General features: G+C 42.4%; 1 protein-coding gene across 1 annotated transcript in view; it reads left to right on the top strand.

Annotated features, from left to right (window-relative positions):
• GAD2 (glutamate decarboxylase 2 (pancreatic islets and brain, 65kDa)) overlaps window positions 1-12,418 on the top strand; it is a 63,417-nt gene extending 50,999 nt beyond the window's left edge. The window contains exons 13-16 of the mRNA XM_010859924.1: window positions 1,318-1,467; window positions 8,407-8,514; window positions 9,048-9,137; window positions 11,868-12,418. Coding sequence (XP_010858226.1) covers window positions 1,318-1,467; window positions 8,407-8,514; window positions 9,048-9,137; window positions 11,868-12,041 — 522 coding nt within the window. The 3' untranslated portion in view covers window positions 12,042-12,418. The remainder of the gene's footprint in view (window positions 1-1,317; window positions 1,468-8,406; window positions 8,515-9,047; window positions 9,138-11,867) is intronic.
• Window positions 12,419-15,816: the final 3,398 nt, after the last annotated feature.

The raw sequence follows: 15,816 nt of genomic DNA on the forward strand, positions 1-15,816 counted from the left end.
CACTGTTCTCCATAGTGGCTGTACTAGTTTGCATTCCCACCAACAGTGTAAGAGGGTTCCCTTTTCTCCACACCCTCTCCAGCATTTATTATTTGTAGACTTTTGGATTGCAGCCATTCTGACTGGTGTGAAATGGTACCTCATTTCTACTACAAAGCCACAGTTATCAAGACAGTATGGTACTGGCACAAAGACAGAAATATAGATCAATGGAACAAAATAGAAAGCCCAGAGATAAATCCACGCACATATGGACACCTTATCTTTGACAAAGGAGGCAAGAATATACAATGGATTAAAGACAATCTCTTTAACAAGTGGTGCTGGGAAATCTGGTCAACCACTTGTAAAAGAATGAAACTAGAACACTTTCTAACACCATATACAAAAATAAACTCAAAATGGATTAAAGATCTCACCGTAAGACCAGAAACTATAAAACTCCTAGAGGAGAACATAGGCAAAACTCTCTCTGACATACATCACAGCAGGATCCTCTATGACCCACCTCCCAGAATATTGGAAATAAAAGCAAAAATAAACAAATGGGACCTAATTAAACTTAAAAGCTTCTGCACATCAAAGGAAACTATTAGCAAGGTGAAAAGACAGCCTTCAGAATGGGAGAAAATAATAGCAAATGAAGCAACCGACAAACAACTAATCTCAAAAATATACAAGCAACTCCTACAGCTCAACTCCAGAATTACATAAAGTTTTTGACGTTCAATCTCATCTGTGAAATGGGAATTATTAATAACCAGCCACGATAAAGGGTATTGTGAAGCTTAAGCAGAAATAATCAACGAATTGAAAAAAAAATGCCTTCTCTTAAAAAGGAGAGTAAAAGAATAAATATGCCCTGATGTTAACCTCTGGTAATAGCTGACCCTAAGCCACTTTTTCCCATAGAACTGACCTATCACAACAGTCTATCCCTCTCAGATACTTGTCTCACTTTTTTTCTCATTTAATTCTTACTGTTTTCTTTCTCCAGGATATTCAGCTCCTCTTTCTTATATATTTTTCTTAATAATTTCCATCACAATGTAAACCCAATAGAACACATAAAATCAGTAGAGAGTTTCCTAAGGGCTTCCCTGGTGACTCAGATGGTAAAAAATCTGCCTGCAGTGCAGGAGACCTGGGTCAGGAAGATCCCTTGGAGGAGGAAATGGCATCCCACTCCAGTATTCTTGCCTGGAGAATCCCAATGGACAGAGGTGCCTGGCTGGCTACAGTTCGTGGGGTCACAAAGAGTCAGACATGACTGAGCGACTAAGCACAGGGTTTCCTAGCTTTTGTCTTCTCTTCTAGGGATTGATGCAGAGCTGCAACCAGATGCATGCCTCCTACCTCTTCCAACAGGATAAACACTACGACCTGTCCTACGACACTGGAGACAAGGCCTTGCAGTGCGGACGCCACGTCGATGTTTTTAAGCTCTGGCTAATGTGGAGGGCAAAGGTGAGCACCCCAGAACCGGCTGAATGGCAGCTAAAAACAGACCCTGTATCTGGTGACCCTTGTGAGGACATGGCAAAAATTGACTTCCAAATTGAAAATTATTTCCTCAAGACTAAGTTTCCTGAATCCTAGATCTAGTCTGCCTTCTACGTGGGCAGAAATATAAGAAATCTGTTGTGTGTTTGTTTTTTGTTTAAGCCAAATTGCTTCTAATGCTCATTTATCTAAAAAACCAATCCATGTTGCTTTATACAGCAGATTCCCTGGATTCCTGAGAGGTGTTTCACTGCTGTTCTTGTCCCAGCTCTTGGTTTTTACCCAGTGATTGATCATTTGGGTAGGTTAAATGTAGACTTTTTGTTTGGAGAACAAAAAAGAAAAGGAAAAAATTGGCATGATGACTTGTTTTTGTCATTTCACAGAGTAACCTCTATTTTTAAAGCTTTTTTCCAAAACCCTGGAACTTCCTAGTGACCTCCATTAGTTTGGTTTCTCTATTTACCTCAGAATTTAACTGTGGATGATCACCCCGCTCTCAGACATGGGACTCTGTAACTAATGTTGTGCACTACTGGCTGGACCTAATTATAGCTTCCAAGAGCACACGTGTGTGGTTAAATGTAAGCAGGCTGGGAAGGTCAAAGATTTTATTTTTCACTTTGACCAGATTTCTAACCTAAATGTCACAGCTTGGTGACTTTCCACCTGGTTTCATTTATCTCCCACAGGAGGCAATGGCTAGAGCTAGTGAGGACATGCTGGAAAAACCCAACTGCTAGAAAAGTCCAACTGTTAAAAGAGTATGTCAGGGAAACATGACAAAGAGATGAGAGGGAAGCTGGTGAGACCTAGGTCTGGTGTGTTTGGGAAATATTTGACTCTCAGCTTTCTTTCTTTCTTTCCTTTAATATTTAGTTATTTTATATATGGGTCTTTCTTTCTGTGCGTGGGCCTTCTCTAGTTGCAGTGAGCAGGGACTGTTCTCTAGTTGCAGTGCACAGCCTTCTCATCATGATGGCTTCTCTTGCTGCAGAGCATGGGCTCTAGGGCTCATGGACTTCAGTAGTCGCGTTGCACACAGGCTCAGTTGCCCTGAGGCATGTGGGATCTTCCCCGACCATGGATAGAACCCGTGTCCTGTGGATTGGCAGGTGGATTCTTAACCACTGGACCCCCAGGGACATCTGGCTCTCAGATTTCTAAGTATCCTACACAAAGAGGTGACAGGGTCAGCCCCACAGAAACAAGCAAATGACTTGGTCAGCTGGATGAGACCACAGAATGGCTCCTTGATCAGGTCTATAGAAAGAGCTATGGACCAGGTCCACAGTACCCAGTCCGTATGCTGGTGTTTAAGCAAACTGAATTTACTTAAACAGTTCAAACAGGTGGGTGGCTAATAAGAAAAAGAGGGGACTTAGGAGTGAAACAGTCAACATCTATTGGGTTGGCCAAAAAGTTAGTTCAGGCTTTTCTATAACATCTGATGGAAAAATTCAAACTAACTTTTTGACCAACTTAATACTGTATGGAATCTTCTTTAAACCCATCCTGGAAAAAGGCAGTTTAACTAGAGAGATGGTATTGCTTAATGCACAAAAATTCTTAGCTGGCTTCCAGGGGTGGCTGGACTACATGGTCTTCCAGCAAACCTCTATCATGTTATTTGGCCTGATTGAGTTTTCTTTAAGTATCACTAAGTACAAGACAGTCACCTGGAGTGAGGCCCAGGGTGACTTATTGTCCCATAAAGGTGTGTGATGAGTGGGCTCAAATCCCTTGAGCTGGGCAGGGGACTCCTTCCTCTTTTGAAAGTTGAGCACCTGACAAGGACAGGTATGTGGTCCCCCCTGCCCAAGTTGAGACTCACTCTGTTGGCAATGACACCTTCATTTGGCAATAATGAATCCATCAAGAATGTAGACTTACATTGTACATTGGTGTACTCTCAGGCTGTTTTCAAATGAGCGGGCGTTTCATTTCCTTGATTGGTGGGAATGATAAAATGACAGAGGTAAACATCAGCTAGGAAGTTGAGGAAAGCTTGGTCTCTAAATATTGTTCAGTGTCCCTCTTTTTGTCTCTTGTTCCCCTGGTGTTTTTATTAAGATGATGATCATTAGCTATATTTACACAAAAATGTATCTGACACGGTTCACTGGATCCTACTGCTTCTTTTCCATCGGAAGCCTCCCTGCCAGCTTGGTGCAGCCGGCTGGTTCTCAGAGAAATCACACGGAAGACATCAGGTGTGAACTCAACAGCAGGACCAGTGAAGCTTGAAATAAAGGCAGAGGATCCAGTTTCTAAAGGGCTGAGATACCGGCACCAGAGGAGGGGATAAAAAGAGAGAAGTCACAGTGGCTTTGTAACTTATGAACACATGTGTTTTGCATTGAAAATTAGTTTATTATCATCATCCAGAATTTAAAATAGTTTCATTAGTTCTTGTACATCATATTTGTGTAAAGGAATAACTCATTTTCTAACATTCATATGTAAGATGTGAACAGAAATGAAGACATATGGATAACTATTTATAATTAATGAAAGTCAACATATTGTTTCTGTGTAAAATACAGAAAGAGACTATAGTAAAGAACTTTAGAAGAGAATTTGAATTACTTAGAGGACAGGGACACCTATTTTTTAATTCCTTACACAAAGCCCTAAGTATCTAGACATCTAAATGACAAAAACATCCATTTGGTTTTCAACTTAAAGTTGCATTTTTTTTTTAAATGAAATGATAATAGCTATTAAAGTAATAATCTCAGTCCTACAACTCAGATCAAGGGTAAGCACCCTCTGATACGCCTAACTCTGTCATAATGCCAGCCAGGGCAGGAGAAGTCACTCTCCCTAAGAAGAACCATGAAGAGTTGACCATGTCATTCTGTTTTGCATTTGCAAAAACAGTCATGAAGAGGAAGAGAAGGAATGTGACATTAATCTGCAAACCCTCTGTTATCCGATACACCTGGAGAAGACAATGTTCCAGTGAATCCACATTTTCTCCTTAGTAAGATAAACCATGGGAAAATAGTAATCTAAGTATAAATTCCTGTTCTTTCACCTGCTAATAACAAATGGAGCTAAATGCACTGAAGACAACTGTCATATTAAATCCAAGACAACTTGATTGGAGCAAATTAATGCCAAAAAAAAAAAAAAAATTGAGCCTCCTGATGTGGAATGCTAGAAAGTATCCTGGATGGTGACATGATTTGTAAGCTTTTCACTGGCAAAGACACTATGTCTGTCCTCAACTCTGTTCTTATTGGGTAAACCTTTTGTCTGTTTTATTTTATTAGAGAATCCTAGAACTTGATTATTTTTCATCTTGACAGATTACCTCGGTTAAAACTCTGTGTAAATAGAAAAAAAGAAAAAAATTAAAAGGAGTCCCTTTTTATAGGCCTGCAGTGATGGCTTAATATGTAACTGCTGACTTTTTACCATAAATCTTGATGCTTGTATATGATTATGCAGATTGGCAGGTTTTCTTATAGTTTTCTGATTGACCTCTATAATTAAAGTGTAGATAACAGTGGGACTGGCAAATGGCTGAGGGAAAAAAGAAACCAGGAGAAACTATTAAAGGGAAATGGATGTCTAGCCCTCCTTACTGAGTGAGTGAATGTTCCCTTTCTCTCTAAAATATTAATTTTTTTCATACGTGGCTACTGAGCATCTGTTGCTGCATGAGATCAGGGGCTACAGTTTCCAGGCAGGAAAGAGAAATTCACCAATGACCATCATAAAAGACAGAACACCAATTAGGAGATCGGGATTGACATACTGTTATATATAAAATAGATAACTAATAAGAACCTACTGTACAGCACAGTGCTCAGTTCTCTGTAATGGCCTATATAGGAAAAGAATCTTAAAAATGAGAGTGGATATATGTATATGTATAACTGATGACTCTGTGGTGAAGAATCTGCCTGCACTTCAGAAGACCTGCATTCAATCTTTCAGTCAGGAAGATCCCCTGGAGAAGGGAATGGCTACCCATTCCAGTATTCTGCCCTGGGAAATCCCAATAACAGAGGAGCCTGGCGGACTACAGTTCATGGGGTCGCAAAAGAATCTGACACAACTTAGCAACTAAACAACAACACACAGCTGAGTCACTTTGCTGTACACCTGAAATTAGCATTATAAATCAACTATACTCCAATCAAGGCGTCCCTGGTGGCTCAGATGGTAAAGAATCCGCCTGCAATGCGGGAGACCTGGGTTCAATCCCTGGGTTGGGAAGATCCCCTGGAGGAGGGCACGGCAACCCACTCCAGTATTCTTGCCTACAGAATCCTCATGGACAGAGGAGCCTCATGGGGTTGCAAAGTTGGACGTGACTGAGTGACTAAGCACAGCATATATAGCACATACTCCAATAAACATTTTTTTAAAAATAGAACACAACTAGTTATAAAAGAAACACAGACACAGATTGAAGAGTTAAAGAATGGAGAGCTCAGTCCTCATTTGAGAGCCAAGAATAATTTATCAAGAACTGGCCTTTGAGATTGATTGTGAACAGGATGGATAGAATAAATAAGACCTCGACCAGCAGAGCTGGGAGAAAGGACATCCCAGGAAGATGGTCAGGCAGGGGCTGAAGGGCATGTGCAGAAGTGGTCATCTGAGCTTTCAGCTTCCTTCCCAGTGATTCAGGTCATGGAGAGGCATTGCCTGATAAGGCTTTATAGATGCCTTTATCATTCTCACAGGAAGAGCTGTGTGGTCTATAATGATTCAACAAGCATTTGATATTAATAGAATGAATTTCAGAGAATCACCTAAAAACCTACAAAACTTTGAAAATAAAATATGGATCTTAATCTCATGAATACCCAATTTGAAAGGAGGAGACCCAGACTTATATAGGCACATCAGAGTCCCCTGATAGCTCTTCAGCCTTCATCTCAAGGGGGCAGATGGATTACTCCTGAGCTTAGCCAGAGTGGACTCCTAGACTAGCAGGGCTAGAGAACTCCCATCCTGTCTTTGGTAACCCAACTCCCTTTACGGTACAATCACAGTCATTTTCAGAGCATTCATTTCACCTCGCTATATCTATGTGGGAAATAGTACAGGCACCATCATTCCCACGTGACCAGAAAAGTTAGCCAAGGCCATATGGCTGGACAGGGTCAGAGTCATACTGGTCCTGAACAGATCCTGGATCAGGTCCCTGCAAGTTGAAATCCAATGCTAGCCTGGTCCCAAGGATCCAGTTTGGCTAACAGTAAACTCCCCTCCCTCTTACTTAACGTTCATCCCAAGTAGATGCAAACTGCCAGCTTGGTCCAAACCAATGGTAAATCTTTGGCACCCACAGACTCTTTGAGTGCATGGGTGATGGCCTGGATGTCCAGGCATCAGGTGGACACTTGGAGTCACAGGAATCAGTCAGCAAGGGTGGCAGTCCCTAAACAAATGGATTTCTGAATCCATCAGCTCTCTTTAATGAAGCTTACTGTTAAAAATATTTCAGACGCTACAAGTCATCTTTCTGCCAGATCCCCCTTTTAGATGAGATGATGAGACTGTGTGTTAACAGGAAAGTGGGCCTATCTTATCTCCATTATTACTTCCTCTGGATTCCAGGTTGGATTAATCACTGGTAGGTCTGTTCTCAGAGTTCCTGGGACGAGCATTTGCTGTTTCTCTAAGCTTTCCTGCAGTACTCCACACGTACCAGTGGAGTTCGGAGTAAAGCCGTGTGAAGAGAAATTCCCTGGTGTTGGGGTCCCCAACCTCCAGGATCTGATACCTGATGATCTGAGCTGGAGCTGATGTAATAATAATAGAAATCAAGTGCACAGTGAATGTAATGAGCCTGAATCATCCTGAAGCCTTCTCCCCACCCCTGGTCTGTGGAAAATTGTCTTCCACGAAACCACTCCCGGGTGCCAAAAATGTTGGGGACCGCTGCCCTCGTGTGTCCCGTTGTCAGTGAAATACTTGTAGTCCAAGGCTGTCGTACTGTTTTTCACAAGTCCAGATCCTGGTCTTCCAACAGCTGCAAAGTAAAAGACCTCTGTGATAATGTTCACCTATTACAGACATAGGAGTCATTATCCCCAAGTGTTAGTCTCTCAGTCATGTCCAACTCTTTGAGACCCCATGGTCTGTAGCCCACCAGGCTCCTCTGTCCAGGGAATTTTTCAGGCAAGAATACTGAAGTGGGTAACCATTCCCTTCTCCGGGGATCTTCCCGATTCTGGGATCAAACCTGGGCCTCCCTCATTGCAGGCAGATTCTTTACCACCTGAGCCACCAGGGAAGCCCCATTTATCCCCAAAGGGTAAATCTAATAAGCTTACAAAATGGCAGGCTAATAGAGCATCTGTGTGCCTCTCAAGAGTCAGTAATTCTTTTGTCCAGCACATATTCATTGAGCACCTACCCTGTTTGTTCTATAATGGTGTATAATGTACATTGGTGAACAAAAGTGGGATCTGGAAATGGCAAATTCACCTGATGGGCAGGGACTCAGCAGACATCCTGAGGGGGATGGGCGGTCTCTGATGATGCTTTTTATCTGCAGGAAAAGAATAGCCAGGCCTCCTGTCATTAATGACTTCCATAATTACTCCTCTGAGTGGCAGTTGTAAAATTTCCCCTCGAGTAATCAAAATAATTGGCTGGGGAATAGAGGCTCTGAAAGAAAGGGATTCTGCCGTGGAGAGCTGTGACAACATGAAAGGGAACAGGGGCATCTGATGTGGACAGCATGAAAGGAGGAATAATTGTCAGAAAAGCTTCTAGACACATGGTCTCATGTAAGCAAAGTGCTGGCTCAGAGCAGAGGCCCAAGGGCCCGAAAGACCACCAGTGTCCTGAGAGATGCATCCCCCCATCTCATCTGAGAGCTCGCCCACCTTCCTCAGCTTGACTGCTAAGCTCTATTCTTCTCTCGCATAGGGGACCATCGGGTTTGAAGCACATATTGATAAGTGTTTGGAGCTGGCGGAGTATTTATACAATATCATCAAAAACCGAGAAGGTTATGAAATGGTGTTTGATGGAAAGGTATATATTCTGATTTCTACAGTGCCCCGCCCCCAAGTTTAGTCCATTCTAACTCTTTGTAGTTTTAAAAAATATTTTATTTATGTATTTATTTGGCTGCACCAGGTCTTAGTTGCAGCATGTGGGATCTAGTCCCCTAACCAGGGATTGAACCTGGGACCCCTGCATTGGGAGCGCAAAGTCTTAGGAACTGGACCACCAGGGAAGTCCCCATTCCAGTTCTTCTCAGTGATATTTTTTGAAGTTAAGAATGTACTGTCCAAGTAAGTGAGACCATCACAAAGGAGAAGCGGTGGGGAGGGGGCAACCATTTAGAATGGAAGTATAAATCCAAGTCTCTCTCTCACACACACAAATACTGTATAATGGTGTGAAAGTCAGGCAGTTCAAAGGTGATTAGAGGTTTAAAAGTAGGATTGTATCTAGAAGCTGCAGAACAGATTTGAAATTTGGAATTTTCAAATTTTCAAATCCTTGACATTTTCAAACTTGCCTATTTGGGCTGAGCATGAATTTTACTCTCCATTTCATAGCCTCAGCACACCAATGTCTGCTTCTGGTACGTACCTCCGAGCTTGCGTGTCCTGGACAACAATGAAGAGAGACTGAGCCGCCTCTCCAAGGTAAGGACTCACGCTCCTCTGATCTGGACCTCAGCGTGTATAATGGGCCTTTTGTGTCCATATCATCCTTGACAGATGTGCACGTTTTTAGGGAACATCTATCTTCAGCCATGGTCACAGGTCCCCTGCCCTCTGTGGCTTCCTGCAGAGCCAGGAAACACAGAACTGGTCTGTCCAGACTTTTAACAACTCACCTGCTTCTGTGTTCTGAGAGCATGTTTATGAGGGCTGAAAATAAGCACTAGGTCATACTTTTTCTGGCTTCACAACTCAGCAGGAATCTGGTGAAATTGCTGATCTGCCAAGAGAAACTGGTGCTCAATTACAAATGTGGAAGAGACACCAGGCCCCAGAAATGGGTAGAAAACAAAACTGCTGCTGATCCTCTTGAGGAGCCATGTTGATTGTTCACATTGAGTATTTTGAGGATTAAAACCTCATTGCAAACCAGTGGTCATGTAAGTGTTGATATTCAAAAGTCACATGTTCATAACTCCATTCCCTTTGAGTCTATCCTTCATGTAAGACAAATACAACTGTGATAGAGGGCATGGTTCCCATATTGAACTGAGTTGCTGACTATAAAGATCTGGCATAAGCCTAAAGCTTCCCTGAGATCTACATCCCTGGTTACGTATTTGCAGCCATGAACTGAAAAGATCAATATTATATTTACAAACTCCAGTGTTAAAATATGTGTACAGGTCCTGGATATAGTTGGACATGATTTAAAATGTATGCCTCACCCTGGGAGCTGTTCCGCTTATGCCACTCTTTACGGTCAATAAGGACTCAGGGAGCCCTCCATGTGCAAACAGTGCTGTGCTGATAAAAGAATTGAGAGACCTCATCCTTGCCTTCCAGGAGCTTACAGTTGGGTACAAAGATGAGGTCTATTTTCACATAAGAGAAGGGATGATAGGAATTAGAATACAGACAGACTCTATGGCTAAGGATCATGTACTTACAACTTAGAGAAAATATGCTAGTGGACTACGGAAGTCAGGAAAGGCTTCCTCATGGTGTAGGACTGTTGTGGAGCCTTGGAGTCTTTGTAGGATGCAAACTGGAAGAGAAGGGATTCTAAGCAAAGAGAACAAATGTGACATGGTGAGACTGAGGACAATGTGAAGGGATAAAAATATGTGCGGTACATCCAAGGGATATGGAATAAGGAGGTCTTGTCAGAGTTGTAGATTCACCTGGGTGAGCCCTGGGAGCTGAGTCCTCAAAACTGGTGACAAAAATGCATTTGTGCTGAACTAAAGCATTTAGATCCCCTGGAGAAGGAAATGACAACCCACTCCAGTATTCTTGCCTAGAAAATTCCATGGATGGAGGAGCCTGGTGGGCTATAGTCCATGGGGTGTCAAAGAGTCAGACACGACTGAGCGACTTCACTCACTCACAAGGCATTTTAACTTAATTTCATACACAATAGAGGACCAAGGGCTGTAATTATCCATCGGGCATAAATGTGGTGAAATCTTGTCTGTGATCCAACTCCATAATGTTAAATCCTTGTAGGTGCAGCTTTTTGCCTCAGCTGATTCTTCATCACTATTAGGAAATATGTTTCAAGTCATCTTATGAACTGAGGAATATAAAATGAAATTATACAAATGAACTTATTTACAAAACAGATACAGACTCACAGACTTAGAGAAGGAACCTGTGGTTGCCAGGGGGAAAGTTGGGGGATAGGATAGTTAGGGAGTTTGGGATGGACAGGTACACACTGCTGTATTTAAAATGGATAATCAACAACTGTATGGCACAGAGAACTCCACTCAATGTTATGTGGCAGCCTGAATGGAAGGGAAGTTTTGGGGAGAATGGATATATGTATCCGTATGGCTGAGTCCCTCTGCTGTCCATCTCAAACTATCACAACATTGTTAATCGGTTATACTCTAATATAAAACAAAAAGTGTTTTTTGAAACTAGGAAGCTTTAGGATCTCAAGAATGAAAATTGCTTTAAGATCTCAAAAATCTGCTTATTTTCACACATCACTTGGTAGTGAGGCTTACATCTTGGTACCCAGTCTCTGAATTTTGTCTTACTTCCAATGTTTTTATATTTACTGAAGGATTAAAAAGTCCCCCAAATGTTGTATTGCTAAACTCTTTATGCTTGGAACCACCATCAGATTCTTTCTGTTGTCACAAAATACTAAGTAGAAAGTCAAAGATAAGATGTCAAGCTCCTGATAGCCCGCCACTGATTATTCCTTTCAGCACCTTTGAGATCTTGGATGTATTAAACTGTTCTAGCCCTCTGTTCCGGAGAAGGCAATGGCACCCCACTCCAGTACTCTCGCCTGGAAAATCCATGGGCGGAGAAGCCTGGTAGGCTGCAGTCCTTGGGGTCACAAAGAGTCGGACACGACTGAGTGACTTCACTTTCACTTTTCACTTTCATGCATTGGAGAAGGAAATGGCAACCCACTCCAGTGTTCTTGCCTGGAGAATCCCAGGGATGGGGGAGCCTGGTGGGCTGCCGTCTATGGGGTCGCACAGAGTCGGACACAACTGAAGCGACTTAGCATCAGCAGCAGCGGCAGCCCTCTGTTCTCATAAAAAGTGTGAGCAGTTCCTTTAAGGGAAAACAGATATGGTTCTGATTGTTCAGTTAAAGACTCAAAATGCTACTTGGCACTGGATTCTTTGATAATAGGAAGAATCCCTGGGAGAAGCAGTCATCACAGCGGTCTCATCTCTTCCGCAGGTGGCTCCCGTGATTAAAGCCAGGATGATGGAGTCTGGGACCACAATGGTGAGCTACCAGCCCTTGGGCGACAAGGTCAACTTCTTCCGCATGGTCATCTCAAACCCCGCAGCAACTCACCAAGACATTGACTTCCTGATTGAAGAAATAGAACGCCTGGGACAGGATTTATAATAACCTAGCTCACTAAGCTGTTTCAATTCTCTAGGTAGACAATTAAGTTGTCACAAACCGTGTAAATGTATTTGTAGTTTGTTCCAAAGTAAATCTATTTCTATATTGTGGTGTCAGAGTAGAGTGCAGTTTAAAAATCAAAAACTACCAAACATTATTCCTTTTAAAAATCGTTTCTTAAGTTTAGAACACCTCTGTAATAATTAGTGACAAAAGGCTGTGTTCTAATCAATAAGGAAAAGCTTACAATTGTTATAAATATTTCCCTTACTTTTAATATAGCGTGCAAATCAAACTTTATTTTCAAGTCAGAGTAGTAGGATTGAATAATGCCAAATTACCCCTGAATCATAAAAGGTTCTCTGGGGTACAGTGAAAAGTATAAAGTAAATATAAAATATATGCTGACAATTAAAAAAAAAAACTCTTGCCTTTTTCATAGTATTAGAAAAAAATTTCTAATTTACCTATAGTAACATATCAAGTGTATTTAAATACATATAATTTTACAAAAGGAAAATATATATATTAAAAAGAAATCCTATTTTGTAACATATAGATTTTTATTTTATATGGGTTATACAAACTGCAGGGGCAGTTATAAAAACTAAGCCAGATTGTGTTTTTTTTTTTTTTTCTCTTTCTTTGAATGGAGGCACAACTAAACACTTGGCAAAGTTATTTTGGAACATAGGCCCACAAAATTCTTTAACAGTGTGACGCCTTCTTTCTGTTCAGGCTCTTACAAAACAAACACAAAAGAATACTGCAGTTTCTTTAAAAAGTGATTGGTCAGCTTGACAGCAAGATTCTCCCTTTTCCGTTTTTCACCCATTGGACCTTAGCAGACCCGCACTGTAGGCCTGACAGCTTAGCTTCATCTTAGACTAATGAGGGTAATCGTCTCTATTCTTATTTCCGTTCAGCCTATTCTAAACAGAAGGTGAATGCTGGTTCTTGCGCTGTCTTCCCAGACAGTATTCTCTTATGAAGTCATTTGGATTTCCTAGAGAAAATAAAGTCTAATCAGCCAGAGCAAAGAAGAATGGGACACGCTCCAGATGTGGTGAGCCCAGAAAATTACACTTGGCCTTCAGTGTCTCTGTGAGAATAGTGACGTCATCCTGGAGGCCACATCGCCTGTGCAGGGAGGAGTCAGTTCCCTCCCAGGCCATTGCTTATTCCGATTCCCTCCCATTCTGACCCACAGAAGTCCTTCCTTCTGAGTTCCCCATCTCTGCGATCTCAAATAATTAATTTCTACTCCATGAGAGGTTATGAGGAAATGAGCTCCTCACCCAAGATTTTTTTTTAGATTTATGTATTTGGCCGTGCCAGGTCTTAGTCGTGACACACATGATCTTTAGTTGCGGCATGTGGACTCTTAGTTGCGGCATGCGGGATCTAGTTCCCTGACCAGGGATCGAACCTGAGCCCTCTGCCTTAGGAGCTTGGAGTTTTAGCCATTGGACCACCAGGGAAGTCCTGTTACCCAGGATTTTGAGATAGCATCTTAAGACCCTTTGTCTATCTTCTGTGTCCCATTAAGATCAAAGTGACTGGAATATAGAGAGGACATATGCCCCATAGAATTCAAAACAATATTTTAAAAGCATCCTTCTGCCCCTGCAAACCTGATGGAGAAACAGGAGCTAACAAGAGCTCTCATAGATATTTATGGGGTACAGACTGTCAGATTCCAAGTGCTAGCAAAGAACTATATATGTCCTGTGTATATATCCACATATATGCAGACTGTGGCTGCACATTAGGAGCATTCATCCTTTCTGTATGGACCACTCAGATCTGTGATCAGGAAGACTGTAGGTATATGAGGGAGGGAAGAGGACTCCATCCTTCATCCTGTAGCAAAGCCCTCTCACTTGACCATAGGATCCAACCACCTGCAAGCTTCATGAGCTTGCCCCTACATCTCTCCCCTAGGTCGGATCAGAATCACTGATACTTGAGATGCGCGTGGCTTTGGTCCCTCTCCGTCTAAGAAGCAAATGGATTTCCTATGCCTATTAGACTTCCCAGGTGGCACTAGTGGTAAAGAACCCGCCTGCCAACGCGGGAGACATAAGAGATTCGATCCCTGGGTCAGGAAGATCTCCTGGAGAAGGAAATGGCAACCCATTCCAGTATTCTTGCCTGGAGAATCCAGAGGAACCTGGCTGGCTACAGTCAGACACGATTGAAGCAACTTAGCAGGCATGCGTGCGTGACTATTAGAAGAAAACCCTACGCCCCAGAATTTTATGAAGGAGTAAGCCTCCCCTTCTAGGCTCTGTCTAATGGCCAAGCATTCTAGAATTTGGCTGTTGAGAATAAGCACAGAGCTGCCCAGCTATCATGAGTCTCAGGCCCAAAGGACCCATCTCAGAGGCAGAGATGCTAATTATCAAACCCACCATCCTGCCTGGAGGTTGGAGCCCAATGTCCTGATGTGGACAGACCCCTCTCTACTCCAAGAAGCTTCTACCTAGGGGGTCCAGACTCCCTAGCAGAATCGACTGCTTTTTCACTTGATGGTACGACTGAGCTTAAAAGGGAACATTTGTGCCTGTGTTTGAAATTCCAGAAAAGAGTTTTTATCAATAGATCATTTCCCCAACACCCTGTCCTTTCCAGGTTCTTTCCCAAGTTTGCTGGGAGCCTTGCTCCATTCTATGTAGTGAAGTGCTACCAACCATAACCCAGGGAAGGAGGTAAATAAAAGCCTGATAGATCGCAGTAGTTTAAACATTCTTTAAAGTAGGTTTGCAATCTGCTCAAGTGGAAAGGAAGTAGGGAAGGAAGGAGTGAAGGAAGGAAGGGAGATTGTTTTGAATTTTACCGCAAATTCCCAGTGCCAAAGGCCTTTATGTGGGACCATTCTTTTACATGGGGTCGCAAAGAGTCAGGCACGACTGAGTGGCTGAACTGATTCTTTTACAAATATTAGGAAAGTTGGGTTTTAGCTTTAATCACATTTGACATGGCCATTTTCATTTAGACAGCAATATTGTGTTTCTTATTTTTAAATACTTGAAAAAAAAAAGTGTGGTATGTCTTCATCAGAGACACATAAATGGTATTGACTTCCTGGACTGTGTCAAGGACATGAGGAAAGAAAAGGAAGTTAATCCTGTGTGTAACTGTGTTGCCTTTAATATACTGCTAGTACTGTCTCGTCCCCTCAGATTGGGGTTGTGCACTTTAGATCGAATTTGCAGTGTTGCAAGTCAACATGTGTTGCTGTAGAAGCTTGTACAACATATTATTGATGTGTCTATTCCTGTGTGGTAGCCATACTGATATTCCGAGAACCACACTTGCATCCGTGCCATACTCTCTCTGCCACACGGTGTGCCCTCCACCTCAGCCCTCACAGGGAGTGCCCTTGGCTCTGCTTGCTCCTGAGAAGTCTCCTTTGAGAATTGTGTGATTTCACACCATGCAAAGGGAATGCAACTTCAGTGTCTCTGAGAACAGGAGACCAATAAGGAGGGTCACCAGCAGCCAACCTCGCAGGTAGTGTCCCTGCTAGCATCATTTGGAGTAGATGCTACTGCTCAGAATATGGACCAAGAAAGCACAGGTGTAAATATAGCAGCAGAACAGGGAACCCAGGAACCTAGCAGTGGGTATCATCTTGCACGCGCCCTCCTGTTTTCAAATGCTAAGTGCACACGCTGTGTATTGATTAGTTACCTATGCTGAAATACTGTTCCCCATTGGTGTTTCTGAAAGATATTGACACTTCCCCAGCATTGCTCCATTACTAAAGACA

This window comes from Bison bison, unplaced genomic scaffold (assembly GCF_000754665.1).
Source record: "Bison bison bison isolate TAMUID 2011002044 unplaced genomic scaffold, Bison_UMD1.0 scf7180017864461, whole genome shotgun sequence".
NCBI lineage: Eukaryota > Metazoa > Chordata > Mammalia > Artiodactyla > Bovidae > Bison > Bison bison.